At 47.6% G+C, this 18,086-nt stretch overlaps 1 protein-coding gene across 2 annotated transcripts in view; it reads right to left on the bottom strand.

Moving 5' to 3' along the window:
• LOC104857139 (zinc finger protein 805-like) overlaps positions 1–15,736 on the bottom strand; it is an 81,215-nt gene extending 65,479 nt beyond the window's left edge. The window contains exons 1-4 of one of the 2 annotated variants that reach the window (XM_033766074.1): positions 15,441–15,736; positions 14,163–14,289; positions 9,863–9,958; positions 1,133–3,527 (exon numbers count right to left, since the gene is read on the bottom strand). In XM_033766074.1, coding sequence (XP_033621965.1) covers positions 1,954–3,527; positions 9,863–9,958; positions 14,163–14,289; positions 15,441–15,473 — 1,830 coding nt within the window. In that variant the 5' untranslated portion in view covers positions 15,474–15,736 and the 3' untranslated portion in view covers positions 1,133–1,953. Of the gene's footprint in view, positions 1–1,132; positions 3,528–9,862; positions 9,959–14,162; positions 14,290–15,440 lie in introns of those variants that run through there. The other variant, XM_033766076.1, reaches the window with a different exon arrangement.
• Between the last annotated feature and the right edge of the window lie 2,350 nt (positions 15,737–18,086).

Below are 18,086 nucleotides of genomic sequence, written 5' to 3'. Positions count from 1 at the left end.
CTAGAAGGAGAATCACACTACGCTCTCAACTGGTGTTGAAAAAGCACTTGGCAGAATCCAGCATTCACCCATAATGACATGGAATCACAGCAAGTTGGGAACAGAAAGAAATTTTCTATACTTGAAAAAGAATATCTATTAAAAAAACTTTAGGGCCAGGCATGGTGGCTTGCACCTATAATCCCAGCACTCGGGAGGCTGAGACAGGAGGATCGCTGTGAGTTCAAGACCATCCTAGGCTACATAGTGAGTTCCAGGTCAGTCTCAACTAAACAGTGAGACCCTGTCTCAAACAAAACAAAACAACAACAAAAAGCCCAACATAAAACCTCAGGTCTCAGGATGTAGCTCCACAGCAGAACAGTTGCTCATCAACCATGAGGCTCTGGGAACGGCACCCAGCGATGGTGCCCACGTGTCTGTGTGCTAGCAGTAGCCTCTACCTCGTGGTGAAAAACTGAGTATTTTCACCCTGGCATGAAGAACGCAACAAAGGCAGCCTACCTCACTAATGCTACCCAGTGTTCCGGGGGAAGTCCTGGCTGGTGCAATAACAAAATAAAAGGTATTCAGAAGTAAAATCTGCCTTGCAGATGACATCTGTAGATAGGAAATCTCAAGGGTTGTAAGAGAAAAGGCTAGAAATAATAAGTGAGATCAGCAAGGTTACAGGACAAAATAATAGTTAAAAAAACAAAACCTGTTTCTACGTAGTACCAAACATCATGGAGAAAATGGAGGCTTATATACCAATGCCATTTATACACCAGAAACACAAACAAAATGATATTCACCAGGCATGGTGGTGCTTGCCTGTGATCCTAGTACTCTAGGAGGCTGAGGGAGGAGGACTGGAAGTTCAAACCCAGCTTAAGAAACTCAAATTAAAAAACATTAATGAAATATAGTAGATCGAGAAATGCTTAAATGGAGACATACTACATTTATGAACTGAAAGGTCCAGCACAGTAAAGATAACAACTGTCATCTGACTTAGACTTTTTTTTTTCCTGGTACTGCAGATCAAACTCAAGACCTTGCATTTGCAAGGCAGGGGGGCACCAACGAGCTAAATCCCCAGCCACCTGGCTTATAGATTTAATTCAATTTTTATGAAAAGTCTATCAAGAGTTTTTTTGTAAACATAGACAAAATTAGCCTAAAGCTTATATGGAAAGTTAAAGGAACTAGAAATGTTAAATAAATTTTAACTAAGAAAATTCATTTACCCATTTTAGAGATTGATCGTGTTAGCTATAGCAATTAATAGGCAAGGAGACCAAGAAAAAAATCTTCTTGTTCAATTTTTAAAACAATGTGAAGGACTTTTCTAAGTCAAGTCTTCCATAGTCTTAACTGATCAATAAAATATGCCCATTCAATGCATATCTTTATTGCCTTAAATATAAAGACACTTCATGAATCAAGTCCCCTAACTTCTCATAAAATAGTCTGTAAGCTCCTCAGGGGCCAGGAACCTGTAGGATACCACATAAGTTCGCAGATCCTGCACTTCTCACACTCCTGCTGCTGGGCAGCAGCAAATGTGCCCACAGGACATAAGGCAGGGGACCCTTCCCCTGGAAACAACGCTCCCCTCACCCAAGTAAGCTAAGGAACAATGACAAAGTGCTGCAGATGGGCAGAGAAGTCTGAAAATATGTGTGCTCCCGTTTCATTTTCTGTGCATCTCCTGCTATTGAACTCAGGTCCTTGCAACTTGCGAGGCAGGCAGTGGAACCACTGAGCTAAATCCCTGGCCCCATCTCCTATTAAAAGTAATTCCTGAGATAACACTGCATGTAAACTATGGAGATAGACGTAGCTCAAGATTTTCCCACATGCACAAACCCAGCGGGTCTCCCTGGATGGACCGAGGGGAATAAGGCTCTAGGCGGGGCCCATTCCTACTCGAGTCTGCAGATGCAGCAGCTTCTCTCAAGGCGAAGACACTCAGAGGGCTGCTCTTTGGTGTGAGTGATCAGAAGCTAAGGAAGCTCTTTTCTCTGGTGAGAGATTTCCCTCAGGGGTTACGATCATGAAGTCCTTTCCCATAAGGAGTTCCTGGAGGGTCACCGAGGGGTGGGTGCTTGAGAAAGGCTGTCGCTCCTCTTCAGCACTGGCTGGGTTTCTCCCCGAGTGCATCCGCTGATGCTGCGTGAGGGAAGAGCTGCGGCTGAAGGCCTTTCCGCACTGGCCACACTTGTAGGGCTTCTCTCCCGTGTGGATGACGGCGTGCCGAATGAGGTTCGTGCTCCAGCAGAAGGTCTTCCCACACTCCACGCACTCAAAAGGCTTCTCCCCACTGTGGATCCTCTTGTGCCTGGTGAGGCCGGACATGCGGGCGAAGGCCTTGCCGCACTCCACACACTCATAGGGCTTCTCTCCCGTGTGGATGCTGAAGTGGCGGATGAGGTCTTTCCGGTTGCTGAAGGCTTTCCCACACTCTTTGCACTCGAAGGGCTTTTCTCCAGTGTGGGTCCTTTTGTGCAAGATGAAGGTGGAGCAGTGGGTGAAGGCCTTCCCGCACTCACCACACACATAGGGTTTCTCCCCAGTGTGGATGCGCTGGTGCCTCTTGAGGTAGGACCTGTGGTTGAAGGCCTTGCCGCACTCCAGGCACTCGAATGGCTTCTCCCCAGTGTGGATGACGTAGTGGTGGATGAGGGCCGCGCTCTCAAGGAAGACCTTGCCGCACTCGCTGCACTCGTAGGGCTTCTTCCCCGTGTGCGTCTGCTGGTGCCACAGGAGGTACGACCTGTGCTTGAAGACCTGGCCGCACTTGAAGCACTCGTAGGGGTTCTCCCCACCATGCACAACGTAGTGTCTGAGGAAGCTGCCCTGGTGTCGGAAGACTTGCCCGCACTCCGTGCACACGAAGGACTTCTCCCCGGTGTGTCGCCGGCTGTGCAAGACAAAATTTGAGCGGTGCGTAAAAGCCTTGCCACACTCGCCACACGTGTAGGGCTTCTCCCCGCTGTGGATGCGCTGGTGCTGGGAGAGGTAGGACTTGCGGTTGAAGGCCTTGCCGCACTCCAGGCACTTGTAGGGCCGCTCCCCCGTGTGGATCATCTGGTGCTGTAGTAGGTGCGTGCTCTTGATGAAGGTCTTCCCACACTCCGTACACTCATAGGGCTTCACTCTAGAGTGGATCTTCTCATGGCCAGCAAGCAAGTGTTTCTTGTTAAACACCTTTCCACACTCGCTGCACCTGAAGGCATTTTCCTCCTCCAGAACCATGTCCCCTGCAGGGACCTGCTCCGCCACAGTCCTCAGATAAACTCTGTCATCTGTCCCTAAGCCCCCAGGGCCAGGGATCGTCCTCCCAGGAAGCTTCTCCCTTGGGGCCTGCACCCCCACTCTCCAGCATCCTTCCTGGCCGTCTGCTGGGCCGCCCTGAGCCAGAGCTTGCACCCACAGGGAGGCCCAGGAGGCTCCATGCGTCAGCTGTTCCTGAAGCCTGGCTCCCTCAAACAAGGCTGGCTCAGTCGTGGCGGGTTCTGTGGCCTTGGTTTTTCCACGGTCTTCTAAAAGAAATCCAAGACACAGAAGGGCTGTTAGTAATGGCAACCCAGAAGAAACAAAAGCACTACTTTAATGAAAAAATAACTGAAAACAGTGACTCTATGCCTATTAGGTTGCTTCTGAAACTGCAGCTCCAAGTACTTTCCTGATCTTTGGACAATAAACACTTTGCAAAGGAGAGCAAGGAAGAGCGGCTGTGCCAGCAGGAGTGTTCACAGGGAGATGGCTGCCCAGCATGATGGGGACACTGTGTGGTGAGTGTCCTCTGAGAGACGCCAGCTTGTGCTGGGTAACAAAAACTAACCACAGAGCGGCCAGGCATGGTGGCCACAGCTATAATCCCAGCTCCTGCAGAGGCTGACAAAGCAGGAACCAAGTTCAAGGACAGCCTGGACAACTTGGTTAGAGCCTATCTCTAAATCAAAAAAATAGGATGTACAGGTATGGCTCAAGAGCCCCTGGCTCAAATCCCAAGTACCACAAAAAACAAAAAGCAAAAACTAACAGCAAAAAATCCCTACCACTGTTTGTTCAGAGTTATTGGAAATAACCTCTCAGTGCTGGCTATTTCCAGAATTCAGTTTTTAAATTCACAGTGGGCTCCTAAGATCAAAATGGATCCCTTATGCAAGCGGATAATCCATCACTGGCCCCCAAACAATTTATTCTGGAGAAGACACAGGAAGGTCAGGCCCCTCAGAAAGCCACACAACCTGAGTTGGTCCATGCTGCAATCTCGACACCTATGCTGGGCCTACGGGAAGGGAAGCAGCAGCAGACCTAGAGCCACACAGTCCATTAATTCAATTATTCAGTCAATCGTCCTCATGCAGAGATTTGGTGTCCTGACACTGGAATACAGGGTGTGAGGTGGAAAAGGAGGAAAGTGGATCCTGGGGACACAACAAGGATCTGAAGTGAGAACTGAAACCCACACGGATAGTGAAGAGAGACTTCAACAAAAGGGAAGGAGGTGGCAGGTGACACCTACTCCACATACTGATTCACTGTGTGGGAAGGGTGGTGAGGACCTGCAGGTGGACAGTGACTACTGGTGACCGCAGAGGTTTCCATGGAGAAATGCACTAGCAGAGCAGAGCAATGGACACAGGGACCGCAGAAGCTGGAGAGTTATTTGGGTCTGGACATCATCCAGGAGAGGGTGACTGGAGCAGTGTCCATCTTGAGGGGCCGGCTAAACTCAAAACTGGGAAGAGGTAGGGGCTGGCTCCATCTGGTGCTGATAGAAAGAACTTCTGTAAATAGCCTGAAACCTACAAAATGTTAAAAAAAAAAAAAAAAAAAAAAAAAAATGAAATAATTGCTGCCTTTTGCTTCTGTAATTTGCTTTGCTTGTTTAACAAAAACACCCAAGGTTTTATCATTGAAGCTTAAAGGCACGTAGCCCCAATTTAAAATTAACAGATGCCCGAGGTGCTAAGCCGCATCCCAGGATGAGACCAGATGTTCACGCTAACAGTCCCTGAATTATAAAACTTTCTGTAAACTATATGGCTATAAAGATGATAAGATGAAAGGAATGTCACCAGTCCTGCTTTCCTAACTCTGACCCCCACCCATGTAGGCGGATATAGCTAAAGATAAATATCCTGAAAGAAACTGCTACATTTGGGTTAACAGTGTACTGTCTTGTGACCATGATTTATGATGGGAACTGTGGGAACTAGAATGTCTTATTGCCTAAAATGAGGTCATAATTATAGAACTTTTATAAAAGGCAGATTGTCACCCAGTCCAGGGTAGGTTATTTGGCACAGCTCTTGGTGCAGACCGATCCTTTGCTAGCAAAGTAAATGTTTTATTTTACCCACTCCTGTGTCTCTGTGTGTGTCATTTACCAGCTCCTTCTGAAGTAGTGCCTCCTGATGTTGTGGTGAGGGTGCCAAGTTCAGGTCAGCAGGAGCCAGAGAGCAGAGTTCAAGACAGACAGTAGGAAGAGTTCAAGCTGGCAGGAGGCACACAAACTGTTGCAGGCTCAACAAATCCGATACCATAAGACTGACCAGAATCAATGAAAAAGCAAGTGATAGCACAAGGGACATAAAAAACCTGCTTCACAGAAGTAATGATAAAAACTTCCCAAACAGGAAAAAAATTTGACATACAGCTAAGTGAGGCATATAGGCCTCCAATCAGCCATGATTAAAAAAAAAAAAAAAAAAATCTTCCCCACGGCAAGATTCCAGAAACCCAATGCAAGAACAGAATATTAAAAGCTGCTAGAGAAAAAGCAATAAATAAAGGAAAGCTCATCCGAATGAGATCAGACTTCTAAACACAAACCCTCAAGTCAAGGAGAGCTTGGAGTGAAGCATTCCAAGCCATAGAGGAAAACAACCTCCAACACAGACTGATGTACCCTGTAAGACTTTCTTTCAAAACTGATGGAGAAATAAGATACTTCCATGACAACACCTGAAGAAATTCATGACCGTCAAACCGGCACTTCAAAGTGTTTTGAAGGATATTCTACAAAGAGACAGTAAGGAACCCAACAGAATGAATCCACCAGGCAACACAAGAAATTAAACAGAACAGGAAAGAAGGCAGGCAGCAATAGGAAAGTAACACGACAGAGGTTAAGAACTACGTATCAGTCATAACCATCAATGTTAATGGTCTCAGTTCACCAATTAAAAGAAACAGACTGGGGCTGAGGATTTAGCTCAGGGACAGCACGCCTCACAAATGCAAGGTCCTGAGAGTGATCCTAGTAACGGGGGGAAAAAAAGAAACAAACGGGCAAAATGGATCAAGAAGTAAGATCTAACAATATGCTGCATACAAGAAATACATTTAAGGGAAGGGGGCTTGAGGGGGAAATGGGATAAAATTTATTTTTTTAAAAAAAGAAACATTTAGGGGCCGGGGATTTAGCTCAGTGGTTCTACAGCCTGCCTCGCAAGCGCAAGGACCCGAGTTTGATCCCTAGTACCAAAAAAAAAAAAAAAAAAAAAAAAAAAAAGAGAGAGAGAAACATTTAATTCAAAAGAAATTCTTAGACTAAAGGTCAAAGGATAGAAAACAATATTCCATGCAACAGCATCCCAGAAAAAAGCAGGGGTAGCTATTTTATTTGCAGACAAAGTGGATTTCAAGCCAAAACTGATTAAGAGACAAAGAAGGTCACTACATCTTGTAAAGGGAACAATCCAAGAGGAAGATAACAAGCATAAATATACATGCACCAAATTCTAGTGCACCCAACTACACAAAACAAATATTAACAGACATAAAGTATCAAATAAGCACTAATACAGTTGTAATGGGGGACCTCAATACCCCACTGTCACAAATAGATCAACTAGACAAAAAACCAACAATGAAATATTAGAACTGAACCAAACTTCTGAACAAATGTACTTAGATGTCTACAGTGTTCCATCCCATAACATCAGAATATACATTCTTCTCAGCTGCACATGGGATGTTCTCCAAAATAGACCACATACTAGCTCATAGAACATTCTTAAGTAATGCAAAGAAACTGAAATTATCCCATGCATATTACCAGACCACAGTGCACTGAAATTGGAAATCAATGGTGAAAGAAACTACAAGACTTCATAAACACATGGAAATTAAATAACACCCTCCTGAACAATCAAGGGATTACAGATGAAATTAAAGAAGAAACTGGACAGTTTCTACAATTATATGATAATGACAATGCAGCATACCAGAATTTATGGGAGCCAATGAAAGCAGTCCTATGAAGGAAATTTACAGCAGAAAGTTATAGAGGAAAACAGAGCAGGCTCAAGTAAACAACTTAATGTTGAACCTGAAGCTTCCAGAAAAAGAGCAAGTTAAGCCCTAAACTTGTACAGGGGAGGAAATTATAAAGATCAGAACAGAAATTAATGCAATGAAGACTGAAAAAACAATATAAAGAACCAATGTATTGGCTAGTTAGTTCTTTGAAAGATGAAACAAAATTGTTAACTCTTTAGCCAATCTTACCAAAAAAAGGAAAGACTGAGATCCATGCACTTAGGAATAAAAAGGGTGAATCACATCTTTCAGAAATCCAGAAGATCATCAGTACCTACTTTGAGAATCGTTATTCTAGTAAGACGGAAAACACAGAAGAGAGAGACAGATACCTAGATACATATGAATTAAAAAACTGAATTAAAATGATATAAAAATTCTCAATAAACCAATTATCAGTCAATGAAATTGAAGATGTAATTAAAAACGTACCAACAAAGGGCTGGGGATTTAGCTCAGTGGTGCCATGCCTGGCAATGGGAAGGTCATGAGTTTGATTCCCAGTACCAAAGAACAAAATAAAAGAAAACCTATCAACAAAGAAAAGCCCAGACCTAATGCCACTACTTCTCAAACTCTTTAATGAAATTGAAAGGGAAGCGATATTCCCAAATTCATTTCTGGAAGCAAGCATTATCCTGATACCAAAAAGCAAAGAAGGAGCCAACTAAAAAAATAAAAAGACAACCACAGGCGAATCTTCTTAATGAACATAGAGGCAAAAACCCTCAATAAGATACTGGCAAACAGAATGCATCATATGGTTATACACCATGACCAAGTTGGATTCATCCAAGGGATGCAGGGATGGTTCAACATATAAATTGATAAATGTTACACACTATATTAATATAGCCAAGGACAAAAACCATATGATCTTCTGAACAGATGCAGAAAAAACATCTGAAAAAGTAAAACCCCCATTGAAGACAGTGGGGGCAGCCTCGTAGGGAGAAATGTTGACCTGGAGCTTTAGGGACGCGGGCCTTAGACAGGGTCAGAAATAGGAATCTGAGTGTCTAGAGTAAATTCATGCTTCTTGGGTAGGAGGGTACGGGCCCCACATGGATGGATATAAAGAAATGGTCAAAAAACAAAGAAAGCTCCACGTAAAAAAAAAAAAGTGAAATACAAAATGCCAATTTCAGGGGAAAGCACCATTCTTCATACAAGAGACAAGTCATTAATCCTACTAAGTCAAAACAAGTCACTAAGCAGTGTCTTAGTTACTTTACTCTTGTTGCTGAGACAAAATACCTGACTCCCAAAGTTAAAGGGGGAAAGGTTTATTTACCTCACAAGAGTGTAGCAGTTCAGTCCAGTTGGCTGGCTCCAAGGCAGTTCGAGGCACACAGAAGACAGCAAAACAAGCAAGGAGGAAGACAAGCCTCCAAGCCCTTCTGTATCTAGGCTACTGGGATTAGAGTGGCGCCAAACCAATCAGTGTACTGATTTAGCAATAGTTCACCATTAATTCCAGCATCACACACTCCAGATTCAGCCACTACCTCTGACTGCATGAGGCTTTGGGGGGACATCTAGACACAAGCCATAAAAATGAGGAATATGCAGCAGGGCCAGGGACTTAGCTCAGTGGTTCCGCCGCCTGCCTCACAAGCTCAAGGGCCCACGTTCGATCCCCAGTACAAAAAAACAAAACAAAACAACAACAAGAAAAAAAAAACCCAATGAGGAATGTGCAAAGAAACCTACATACTGAATAGACAGATGATCTCACAAACCCCAATTGCACCTATAATTCATCCTTTGAATCCTAAAAGCTTTATCAAAAAACATCCCTACACATGTGGAGATGGACAATATACAGGAATGAGCCAGGCCTCACTACTTATGAGCACAGGAGCACGCTAACAACAGATGCCCGAAAGTGAACAGACACACAGGAAACATAAAGTGCTCCTTTTACGTCGGTGTACAGCAGTATTGAAGGAGCAGAGTGAAGGGCACTGGTGCTTCCGGCTTGGGTGTGAGCTCCTTCCCTCTGCATTCTGTGCCAGCCGGAAGGTGGCAGCAGAACCTTAAAGCCACAGGCTCAGGACAGACTGGTCCCAGGTCCCTGAGTAACTGCAGTGCTGAACTCCCTGATGACCCCCCAGACCTTGCTGAGTGAGAAACGCAGCTCTCCTCTGCTGACCCGAGATTTTGGAGTTTGGTAAGAGCACCAGGAGACAGCAGCTCATGAATCTGCCCCTTCCCAGGAGCAGGGATAAGTGGGCTGGGGCTGGCTGGGAGATCAGAGGAGCCACAGGACAAAGGGCTACTACATGGCTCCAATATCCCCACCGGGCCACAATAAAAACGGTTCCAAGATGGGCATGCGGTGTGCACCTGTGATCCCAGGAGGCTGGGGGGCTGAGGCAGGAGGATCGCAAATTCAAGCCCAGCCTGGGCAACTTTGTGGCATATAGAGACTTCAGGTTCAATCTTCAGCACCCCTCCATCTCAAAACAAAGCAAAACAAAACAAAGAAATAATCTCAAGGCTCTAGGTGGTGGTCCCCCACCCGCACCCCGGCCCTTACCTGGCCGTGTGCTTTGGGCACAGCCCAGCCTCACTGTCCATGGCTGCTGCCCGTGCTCCAGCTGCTGGATCAGCTCAGGTGTGGGAACAGGACACCCTGGTCAGGGAGAAAATGGGAATGTCTTTTGTAGTACTGAGTTGAATTCAAGGGACTTACACTGGGATATATCTGCATCTCTTTATTTTTTTCTTTTGAGACAGGATTTGGCAGAGTCATCCAGGCCGGGTTGGACTTGACATCCACCTGCCTCAGCATCCCCAAGGGCTGGGATTTCCAGGGTGCCAGATATTGTGTTGAGCACAGGGTTTCTCAGTTCATCCGGAGGCTGGAGCCTCAGCAGGACCCCCACCGGCTCAGCCTCCATGTGGACAAGACCGAGCAGGGGGCAGGTGGGGTCGCCTGAGGAGACAGAGTCAGTGAGCAGGGCCAGTTTCACAAGAGCCCGTCCTCCTAGGCTCTAACTGGGTCCCTCAGATCCAGGCTGAATGTGCCATAAACCCTAGGAAGGGCAATGGCCCCAGAGCCAGAACTACCTGCCACTAAGCCCTACCACTTTTTGCTGCTTTACTTTTTACAATGTTGGTGTACAAACCCAGGGCCTCAAGTACATGTCCTACCACTGAGCTGCACCCAACCTTAGGCTCTACTTCTATTTTTTAATTTTTTTTGTATGTTTCTTTTATTTCTCCACTGGTACATAAAAACAACAAATACTGGGTGTAAGAAGCCATCAAATTTAAAAAGCTAAGAAAAAACAATCTCGGATATCAAAACCCAGAGATAACCACCATTACAAAGGTTCTCAATAGTCTCTATTTTGAACTTCCAAATTTTTTATTTCCCAATTTAAGCCTCTCAAATTCCCTAGCAATATTTTCTAGGCAGAGAAATTAACATTTGAGGTATTTCATTCTTCTTAACAAAACAGGGCCATCCGCCTCAACAGCACTGACTCCTGAGTCTCACTGTAGGGGCCATGGCTTGGTGACACGTGCCTAAGCACTGTTTGGCTGTGCGTTCTTTTTTGGGGGTGGGGGATATCGGAGATCGAACTCGGGTGCTTGCACTTGCGAGGAAGGCAGCCGCTGCACTGAGCTAAACCCCCGGCTGGCTGTGTGTTCTGAGAGGCTAATTTGGCGAGTTGTATCTGAGCTCCACTGCATACAGATCTCAGCAGCTCAGCTCACCACGCTGGACTCAGACTCCAGCACGCACACTGTCTACACCGCAGTAGGGTACATCTATGATGACCAGTGCCTCTACCGAGAGATCCAAGCTAAGTTTCATGGCGCTTTCTGTGGGTCAGAGACTAAGCACGGACTGTTTCAGAATCTTCTCACAGCACCCTGTGGCCTCGCGTGGTGATCAGGACCACTTCACAGGGAACAAACCAGGGCCCAGGCAGGGGAGGAGGCCCGGGTCCGACCATCTCTGCTCTCTGCTGTTCATACAGAGCTGACTGCCCAGAAGCTTCAAGTCCAGGCAGGACAGGAATCTGGATCCTCACGGGAACCACAAAGAAGTACTGGTGCCGGTGAGCTCATAGCAGCTGCCGGGTACAGCTTGGTCTCAGCATTCTTCTGAATCCTTTCCACTCGGACATGGAAACCCCACATCTGAGCACAGGAAGGGATGGGCAGGCTCAGCACCAAGCCAGGCTCACAGCCCGGCCCAGGCATGGCTCCTCCACGCACCACACAAGGAGGAAACACCTCCAGGGCTCAGAGCGGAAAGAGTCAGCCTCAGGGAAGGGCCAGAATGGCTAGATGGGGCCAGAGGGAAATGCTTCTGCCAGTTTTTTCCTGCAGGGCTGGACCTCAGACCTTGGATACCTCTACATGCACGGTAACTGCACTGCCACCGAGCTGCACCCCATCTTTAGGACTGAGGCATTTTATGAACCACTAAAACATATTCTACTGGGAACTTTGGAAACTGTTCAGTATTCAGACCAAAGATGTTCACAGAAACATCAACATTCTCTCTCATCATATTATCCACAAAAGCACTTTATTACCGAAATCACCAACAGTGCCAGCACCAGCTTCGCAGGATGCAGGAGGGACTCACTGCAGCCCTGTTTTTCTTCCTCTGCTGTAAGTCCTGGGACTGGGGGGGTCTGGAACGGGCCTGGCACCCACACGATGCCTGTGCCAACACAGTGGCCAGCAGTGACTGCCCTTTTTTTTAAAAAAACTCATTTTTATTTCTCTTAGTAGCAAAATAATTTAAAATTAAAAAATTATCTGTCCGGAAAAATAAACCCAAAACTCATCAAATATCTATAGATTCCATGGGCACCACATGCAAGATCTCTACTCTGCCCAGACTAGAAAACATTGCTAAGCACCGTGGAGAGGATTTTAATCAATGACCAGACACGTGTTCTTTTATGCTCCAGTCTTCTATTTGCTGATTAATGTGTTAGGAACACGCAGCTGGCACTGTTTTTAACCTAAGGTTATGCTACATTGAAAAGCTCATTAGAAAACGTAAACAGGACATTTACGGAATACTTTTGAACAGAAGGTTCTCAGAGAGGACCAAAGAAGAAACAAAAAATGTTATGCAGACAGCATTATAATTATAGATACAATTCCACATACAGAATGACATGGAGAGCTTTAAATAAATTATTTTAAATATCCTTTACTTTCATGAATGGTCTTTCTCAAAACTAATCTGCCAAATATGTCTTTAGTCAGGAAACTGTAACATTCCTACTTTCCTTCTCCCACTTCATAATAGTAATAATTTTTAGTTTAGTTTCATGTTTTTAAGAAGTTAAAACATTTCAGAGAATACAGAAATTAAACTTGAGCTACTGGTAGTTATAAAGCCTGCTTTAACCCAGGGAACACACACCAACCACGACTCCTGACTACTCTTCTTAAAGGTGACCAATCTCACTTTTCTCCGTGGGAATCCTGCATCGTTTTGATAAAGGGACAACCCAGCCACCGTGGAGACGCAGGAGGCATGCTGTCCATTCCCAGCAAACTCAGGGCCTGCCAAGGCATTGAGCCTCAGGATGCCCCCTCTGTTGAAAAGGGAGGGCTTGAAAGGAGAATGGTTTAAAACTCAGCACTCAGACTTTCAAGGAATGGCCTCAAGTTGCCAGGGCGCCCTCCTCAGTGCCAGGAGAGGAACTGTCCACGCACCCCTCAAACGGTCTGTCATTGAGGTTCTGATAACTTCTGTTGGGGATGGTGATCAGTGCTGTGTGTCACAAGGTTGCAAGGTTATTTAGAAATACATCAGGTTGCCAGGCGTGGTGGCACACACTTATAATCTTAGCACTCTGGGAGGCTGAGGCAGGAGTATTCCAAATTTGAGCCCAGTCTAGGCAACTCAAGTGACTTAGACTCTGTCTCAAAATTTAAAGAAAGAAAAGAAACAGGCTGAGTATGTAGCTTAGTGCTAAGGGCCTGGGTTCAATTCCCAGTACCATCAAAGAAAAACAAAAAGAACTTAAAAGAAAGAGAACAGCTAGTAGTTCTGAGGGAAAATGCCCTCGCCGCCCTATTGCAGAATGTCCCATCCCCCTAGACCTACAAACTGGCCTGTGGGGGGCACCTAAGCCAACCAGAATGAGGCAGCTACTCCAAAGCTCAGGTAGAGGCCAGCCTGTGCAGGGTACCAGGTGACTCAGGGAGGGGACATCTGTCTCAAGGATGCCCAGAGGTCAGCTACAGAGAAAGGAAACCAGAAACAGGCAGAGAAGGATAGATCAGAACTCTGGGACCACTGAGAACAAGGACCATGGTGGCTCTCACGCAGCAATCCTGCTCAGGTAGAAACCCCCCAACCTTCCAATACTGAGGACTGAACCTGGGGCCTTTACATTGAGCTACAGCCTCAGCCCTTTTAAAAACATTTATATTTTGAGACAAAGTCTTGCTAAGTCGCCTGGGCAAGGCTTGAACTTGCAATCCTTCTGCCTCAACCTCCCAGAGTACTGAGATTACAGGGGTACAGCACCATGCTTGGCTGAAAAATGTTATCATTAATAGTGACATAAGCAGGCCAATGTAGAAGTCAGGCTGTAATCCTGGTGGTTCTCAGTCCCTCCTGGAGCCTGACCAGAAATCTTGCCTCTGGTTTCTTCCACTCCCTTCCCCTCCACAGCACCCTGGGAGCCAAATATTTCCCACCCAGAGACACAGGAGGACAAGCCTGGCAGACGTGAGTGTAGGACAAGACTGAATCTGTGAGCAGGAGCAGGGCAGGCTCCAGCAGCCTTCGTGACCAGCCCAGCCTGCAGCCAAGTCCACTGCTCTGAAGGGGGAGGTGGCCTTACCCAGTGAGACCAGGAGCCCGCAGTTCTCCAGCATCACCTCCTGGTACAAGGTCCTCTGAGCTGGGTCCAGCTGCCCCCACTCCTCCTGGGTGAAGGTCACGACCACGTCCTCGAAGGTCACAGGCACCTGGAGTTGAGCAGAAGTGTTAGAATTGACCTCAGCTCCTGGACGGGCTGTCTGATGTGGCTGGCTAGAAACACCAGAGACAGGGAGAGCACAGCCCTGCTGGTACCACACTTCCTGTGGGCCATGTTCTGTGCTGAGCTCAAGGGGAGGAGACACTCCTTCGGAAAGAATTCAGTAAGTAAAGAGCCCAAGGGAGAAGGAGGAATGGGACAATGGTGGGCTGCGAGGTGTGGACAGGGAGGGCCGTAGGACACCACAGAAATAAAGAAACAATGGCTTCCAGAGCAACACCCAAGCCTCCCCACTCCAGCGAGGTGCCTGTTCTTCACTGAGGGCGTCACATTCTTTAAAGTGACTACAAGTCCCCAGCTCTTAAGTCAGATTCTTGAACTCTTAAACCCTAACTCCTGACACTGGCACTTACCTGCCTTTCTACCCTGATATCACTTTACTTCTTTATGCTTAGACTTTTGGACTGAAACAGTAACAGTTCCAACTTCAGCAATCACACTTGTGAGATTTAAAAACAGGAGACTTTGCTTAGCATGCTTTGAGCATTTTCTGCTTTAATTTTCCTCGTGATGCCATGGAATGAACTCAGGTCCTCACCAAGGCTGACCAGTGCTCTACACCGGAGCTACACCTTCAGCAGAGGACAGTTTTAATTCTCTCTCCATCGTCATCATCCTCATGAACTGGCAAATGGCGTGGGGCTGGAGGAGCTTCCTCAATGCACCTGGACTCACACATCTTACTGTGACGGGCTCTGGTCCAAGGCCTGACAGTACAGCCCTGACACTTAACACCAAAGTGAACCTGAGTTAGGAAGTGGGGACGCATTTTCACTTGCTTTTAATAACTCCATTTCAGTCACCCCTAAACACGGACAGAGCAGAGCCTTCATCCCTGACACCACCGGAGTGGGAGATGACAGGACCAGATTGCTGTCCCCATCGCCCTGGACTCTCCCCAGGGAAGCCCCACAACTGACCACTCGCCGTGTTCCTGGCCGGGTCACAGGCTCCCGTCCCTGAGTTCAGACTCCTCAAATCCGGGGACCCAAGGGGAGCTCAGCAGAGACCCAGCACCTTCGGGACAGCCCAAAGGACAGCTCCCGGAGCGGGAACAGGATGGAGCCCCTGCCCACTCACCCGCGAGTGGTCCAGCAACGCAGCCGCCGCCATCCCGGACCCCGCGCGCCGCCCTGGGTTCCCCGCGTGTCCTCCTCCTGGCCGCCGTAACGGGCGGGCCGGTCCGGGACTGCAGGTGGCGAGACGCCGCGGGGAACAGGCGCCTTATAGGGGGGCCCCGACGGGGCTTACTAGTCTCCTTCCCAGCTCGGTACTCGCGAGGCGCCCGGGAAGGGTCACGGCCCCAAAGCTCCCTAAACAAACAGCCAGGGACCGCCGGGCTGAAGCAAATGGCGTTAGTGGCAAACAGCCCGGAAGTCCCGCCCCCACCGCCTATGGACGCGAGATCCTGGGCTGTCATTGGTCCGGAGGTCAAGGGTACGCGAAGCAGAACCTCCTGGGTATTGTAGTTTTCCGTGCTGCCGAAAAAGGCGAGGAGCACCTTACGCCGCAAGGTTCCCTCTGTCTGCTAGACTGCAAAAACCTAAAGCTGCCGGCCTTGCCCAGTGTGGGCGCACCTGCGAGCGGGCCAGCGAGGAGCACAGCATGAGACTGGACATTCCCGAGCGAGGCTCCTGCAAAGACAGAACTGGCCCTCAGCCGATCCGGCAGCTGGTCTCCAGATCGCCTTCCCAGACCCTCTTCTGGCGGACGACAAAAAAGGAGCCCAACGCCAGGTGGCGCACACTGTAATTCCAGCACTCTAAGAGGCTGAGGCAGGAGAATCACAAGTTCAAACCTAGCTTGGGCAAATTAGCCATTTGCTCAGACCTTGTCTCAAAAAAAAAAAAAAAAATTAAAAGGGCCAATGCCGTAGCTCTGAGTGAAGGCCCTGAGGTCAATCCCTAGCCCCTCCCACACACGCGCTGTCTATCAAGTTCTTGAGGCCTCCCCAGCTTGTTGTCCTTGGCTGAACTGGGCACCCTCCGCAGGAGGCCAAGCAGCCATACTGGGTTTGTTTCACCTGAGGGGGAGTCTGGAGGCCAGGTAGCTGGAGGTTGAGGCATGGCCAGCTGGCTGGGCAGGGGGTCGTGATCTGTCAATCACGGTGATCAGGACACCAGAGATGCAGGACTCATACAGCACAGTTTCCAAGTTCTACCCCGGAAGCCAACCAGAAAGTGCTGTCTTAAATTCTGGCGCGAGACCAAGCAGATTTTTAGTAGAATAGCTTAGGTCTGCCCTCCGTCTGAGATCACATAAGACTGGCCGGTAACCTCGCGGCTGTGGCTCTTTCAGGGGCTGGCCCTCACCCTGCAACGCGTACTCCTTTCCCTGCGCTTAATACGTGTCAAACCTTAAAGGAAAGAAGGGACAAGAAAAGAAAAAGAGACTAGAAGGAAAAAATGGAAACGATGCTTTTGTAAATAAAGAGGGGTAGAGGGGTTGAAGGAGAGGAATGGGGAAAAAAGAAGCAAGATTTTCAAGTACAGGTACAAACCCCTATGATGTGATCATTATGTATATCTAAAATGTACCAATAAAATAAGCAACAACAAAATGTGAAACCTTGGTACCTTTTGTGCGTGACTTGATTCATTCTTTGTTCAGGACAAGAAACTGGAAAGGCTTCCCGGAAAGAGCGCGAAGCATCCCAGGACCCCAGTAACACTTTTGTTGCTGGGTAATTCCTTTAGAAATTACTTACCAAAAAAGAAGTATTATAGGCCCTTCTTGTCTCAAACAAAGCATTGGATGAGCCAAGCCAAAAACAGTGTCAGAAGTTTATTTCAAAGGTGAGGGGTGAAGGGGTAAGGGAAAAATAAAAGAAAAGATAAAAGCAAAAATAAAGGTGCACCCTGCGCAGGGTGGGCTGCCAGGAGGAGTTGCGATCGCGTGCTGCTCCTAGAGTCCATCCTCTCCTCCAGGAGCCCAAGGTCCACATCCGAGTCCTGAGAATCGCCTGGGCCGCCCCACCCACCTCCTTTATCCCTGACTTTCATTTGGGAGTCTCCTTCCGGGAAATGCCAGGCAAAGGAAAAGAAGGCCTTATTCGAGGCCAAAGAATGAACGAGAAACTGCTGCAGATCAGTTTGTCCATGCCAGGGCTTTCTGAGCAACAGAGAGGATAGGAGTAACGGAACGACAGGGAGACATGAGGGGAGGAACACTGGGCTCTCCACGGGAGAAGCTGGAGCTTCCCGGAAGTCGGCCTCCTCCCTCCCCTCCTTTCAGGGCCTGGTGTTCGTGGTGATGGCAGCTGGGAGGTGGCTTTCACCTGAAGGCAAAGGAGAGAGGCTGGCTAGGTCAAGGCTGAGTTCCCGCGAGGTAGTTCCCAGCAAACCATCTCTCAGATGTTCAAAGCTGAATAGAGACCTGGCCCAGGGGTCCAGGTAGCAAAGCCAGGACGCAGTATGAAGGCAGAGATCCGCCTTTTTTCTCATCCCAGTAACCCACCAGGTGTCTGCTAAAAACACTGGCTTTTCACTTTGCCTGCCTGGGGCTCAGGACGTCTTAGATGACAACTAGACGACCAAATCCTGCTAGTCACTAAAACGAGACATGAGAAATATAAAAAGGGAAGGAAAATTAGTAGATTTGCTGTTGTTAATTTGTGTAACACAGGTAAGATCCATGAAATGTACTGTTGTCAGAAAATTTATAGGAGTTTTTTGTTTTGTTTTGTTTTTGCTTTTGGTACTGGGGATGGAACTCGGGTCCTTGTGC

This window comes from Fukomys damarensis, unplaced genomic scaffold, assembly GCF_012274545.1.
Source record: "Fukomys damarensis isolate Sample0158 unplaced genomic scaffold, DMR_v1.0_HiC HiC_scaffold_19, whole genome shotgun sequence".
Classification (NCBI taxonomy): domain Eukaryota; kingdom Metazoa; phylum Chordata; class Mammalia; order Rodentia; family Bathyergidae; genus Fukomys; species Fukomys damarensis.
The sequence above is the reverse complement of the archived record's forward strand: the minus strand, read 5'-3'. Positions and strand labels throughout refer to the sequence as shown.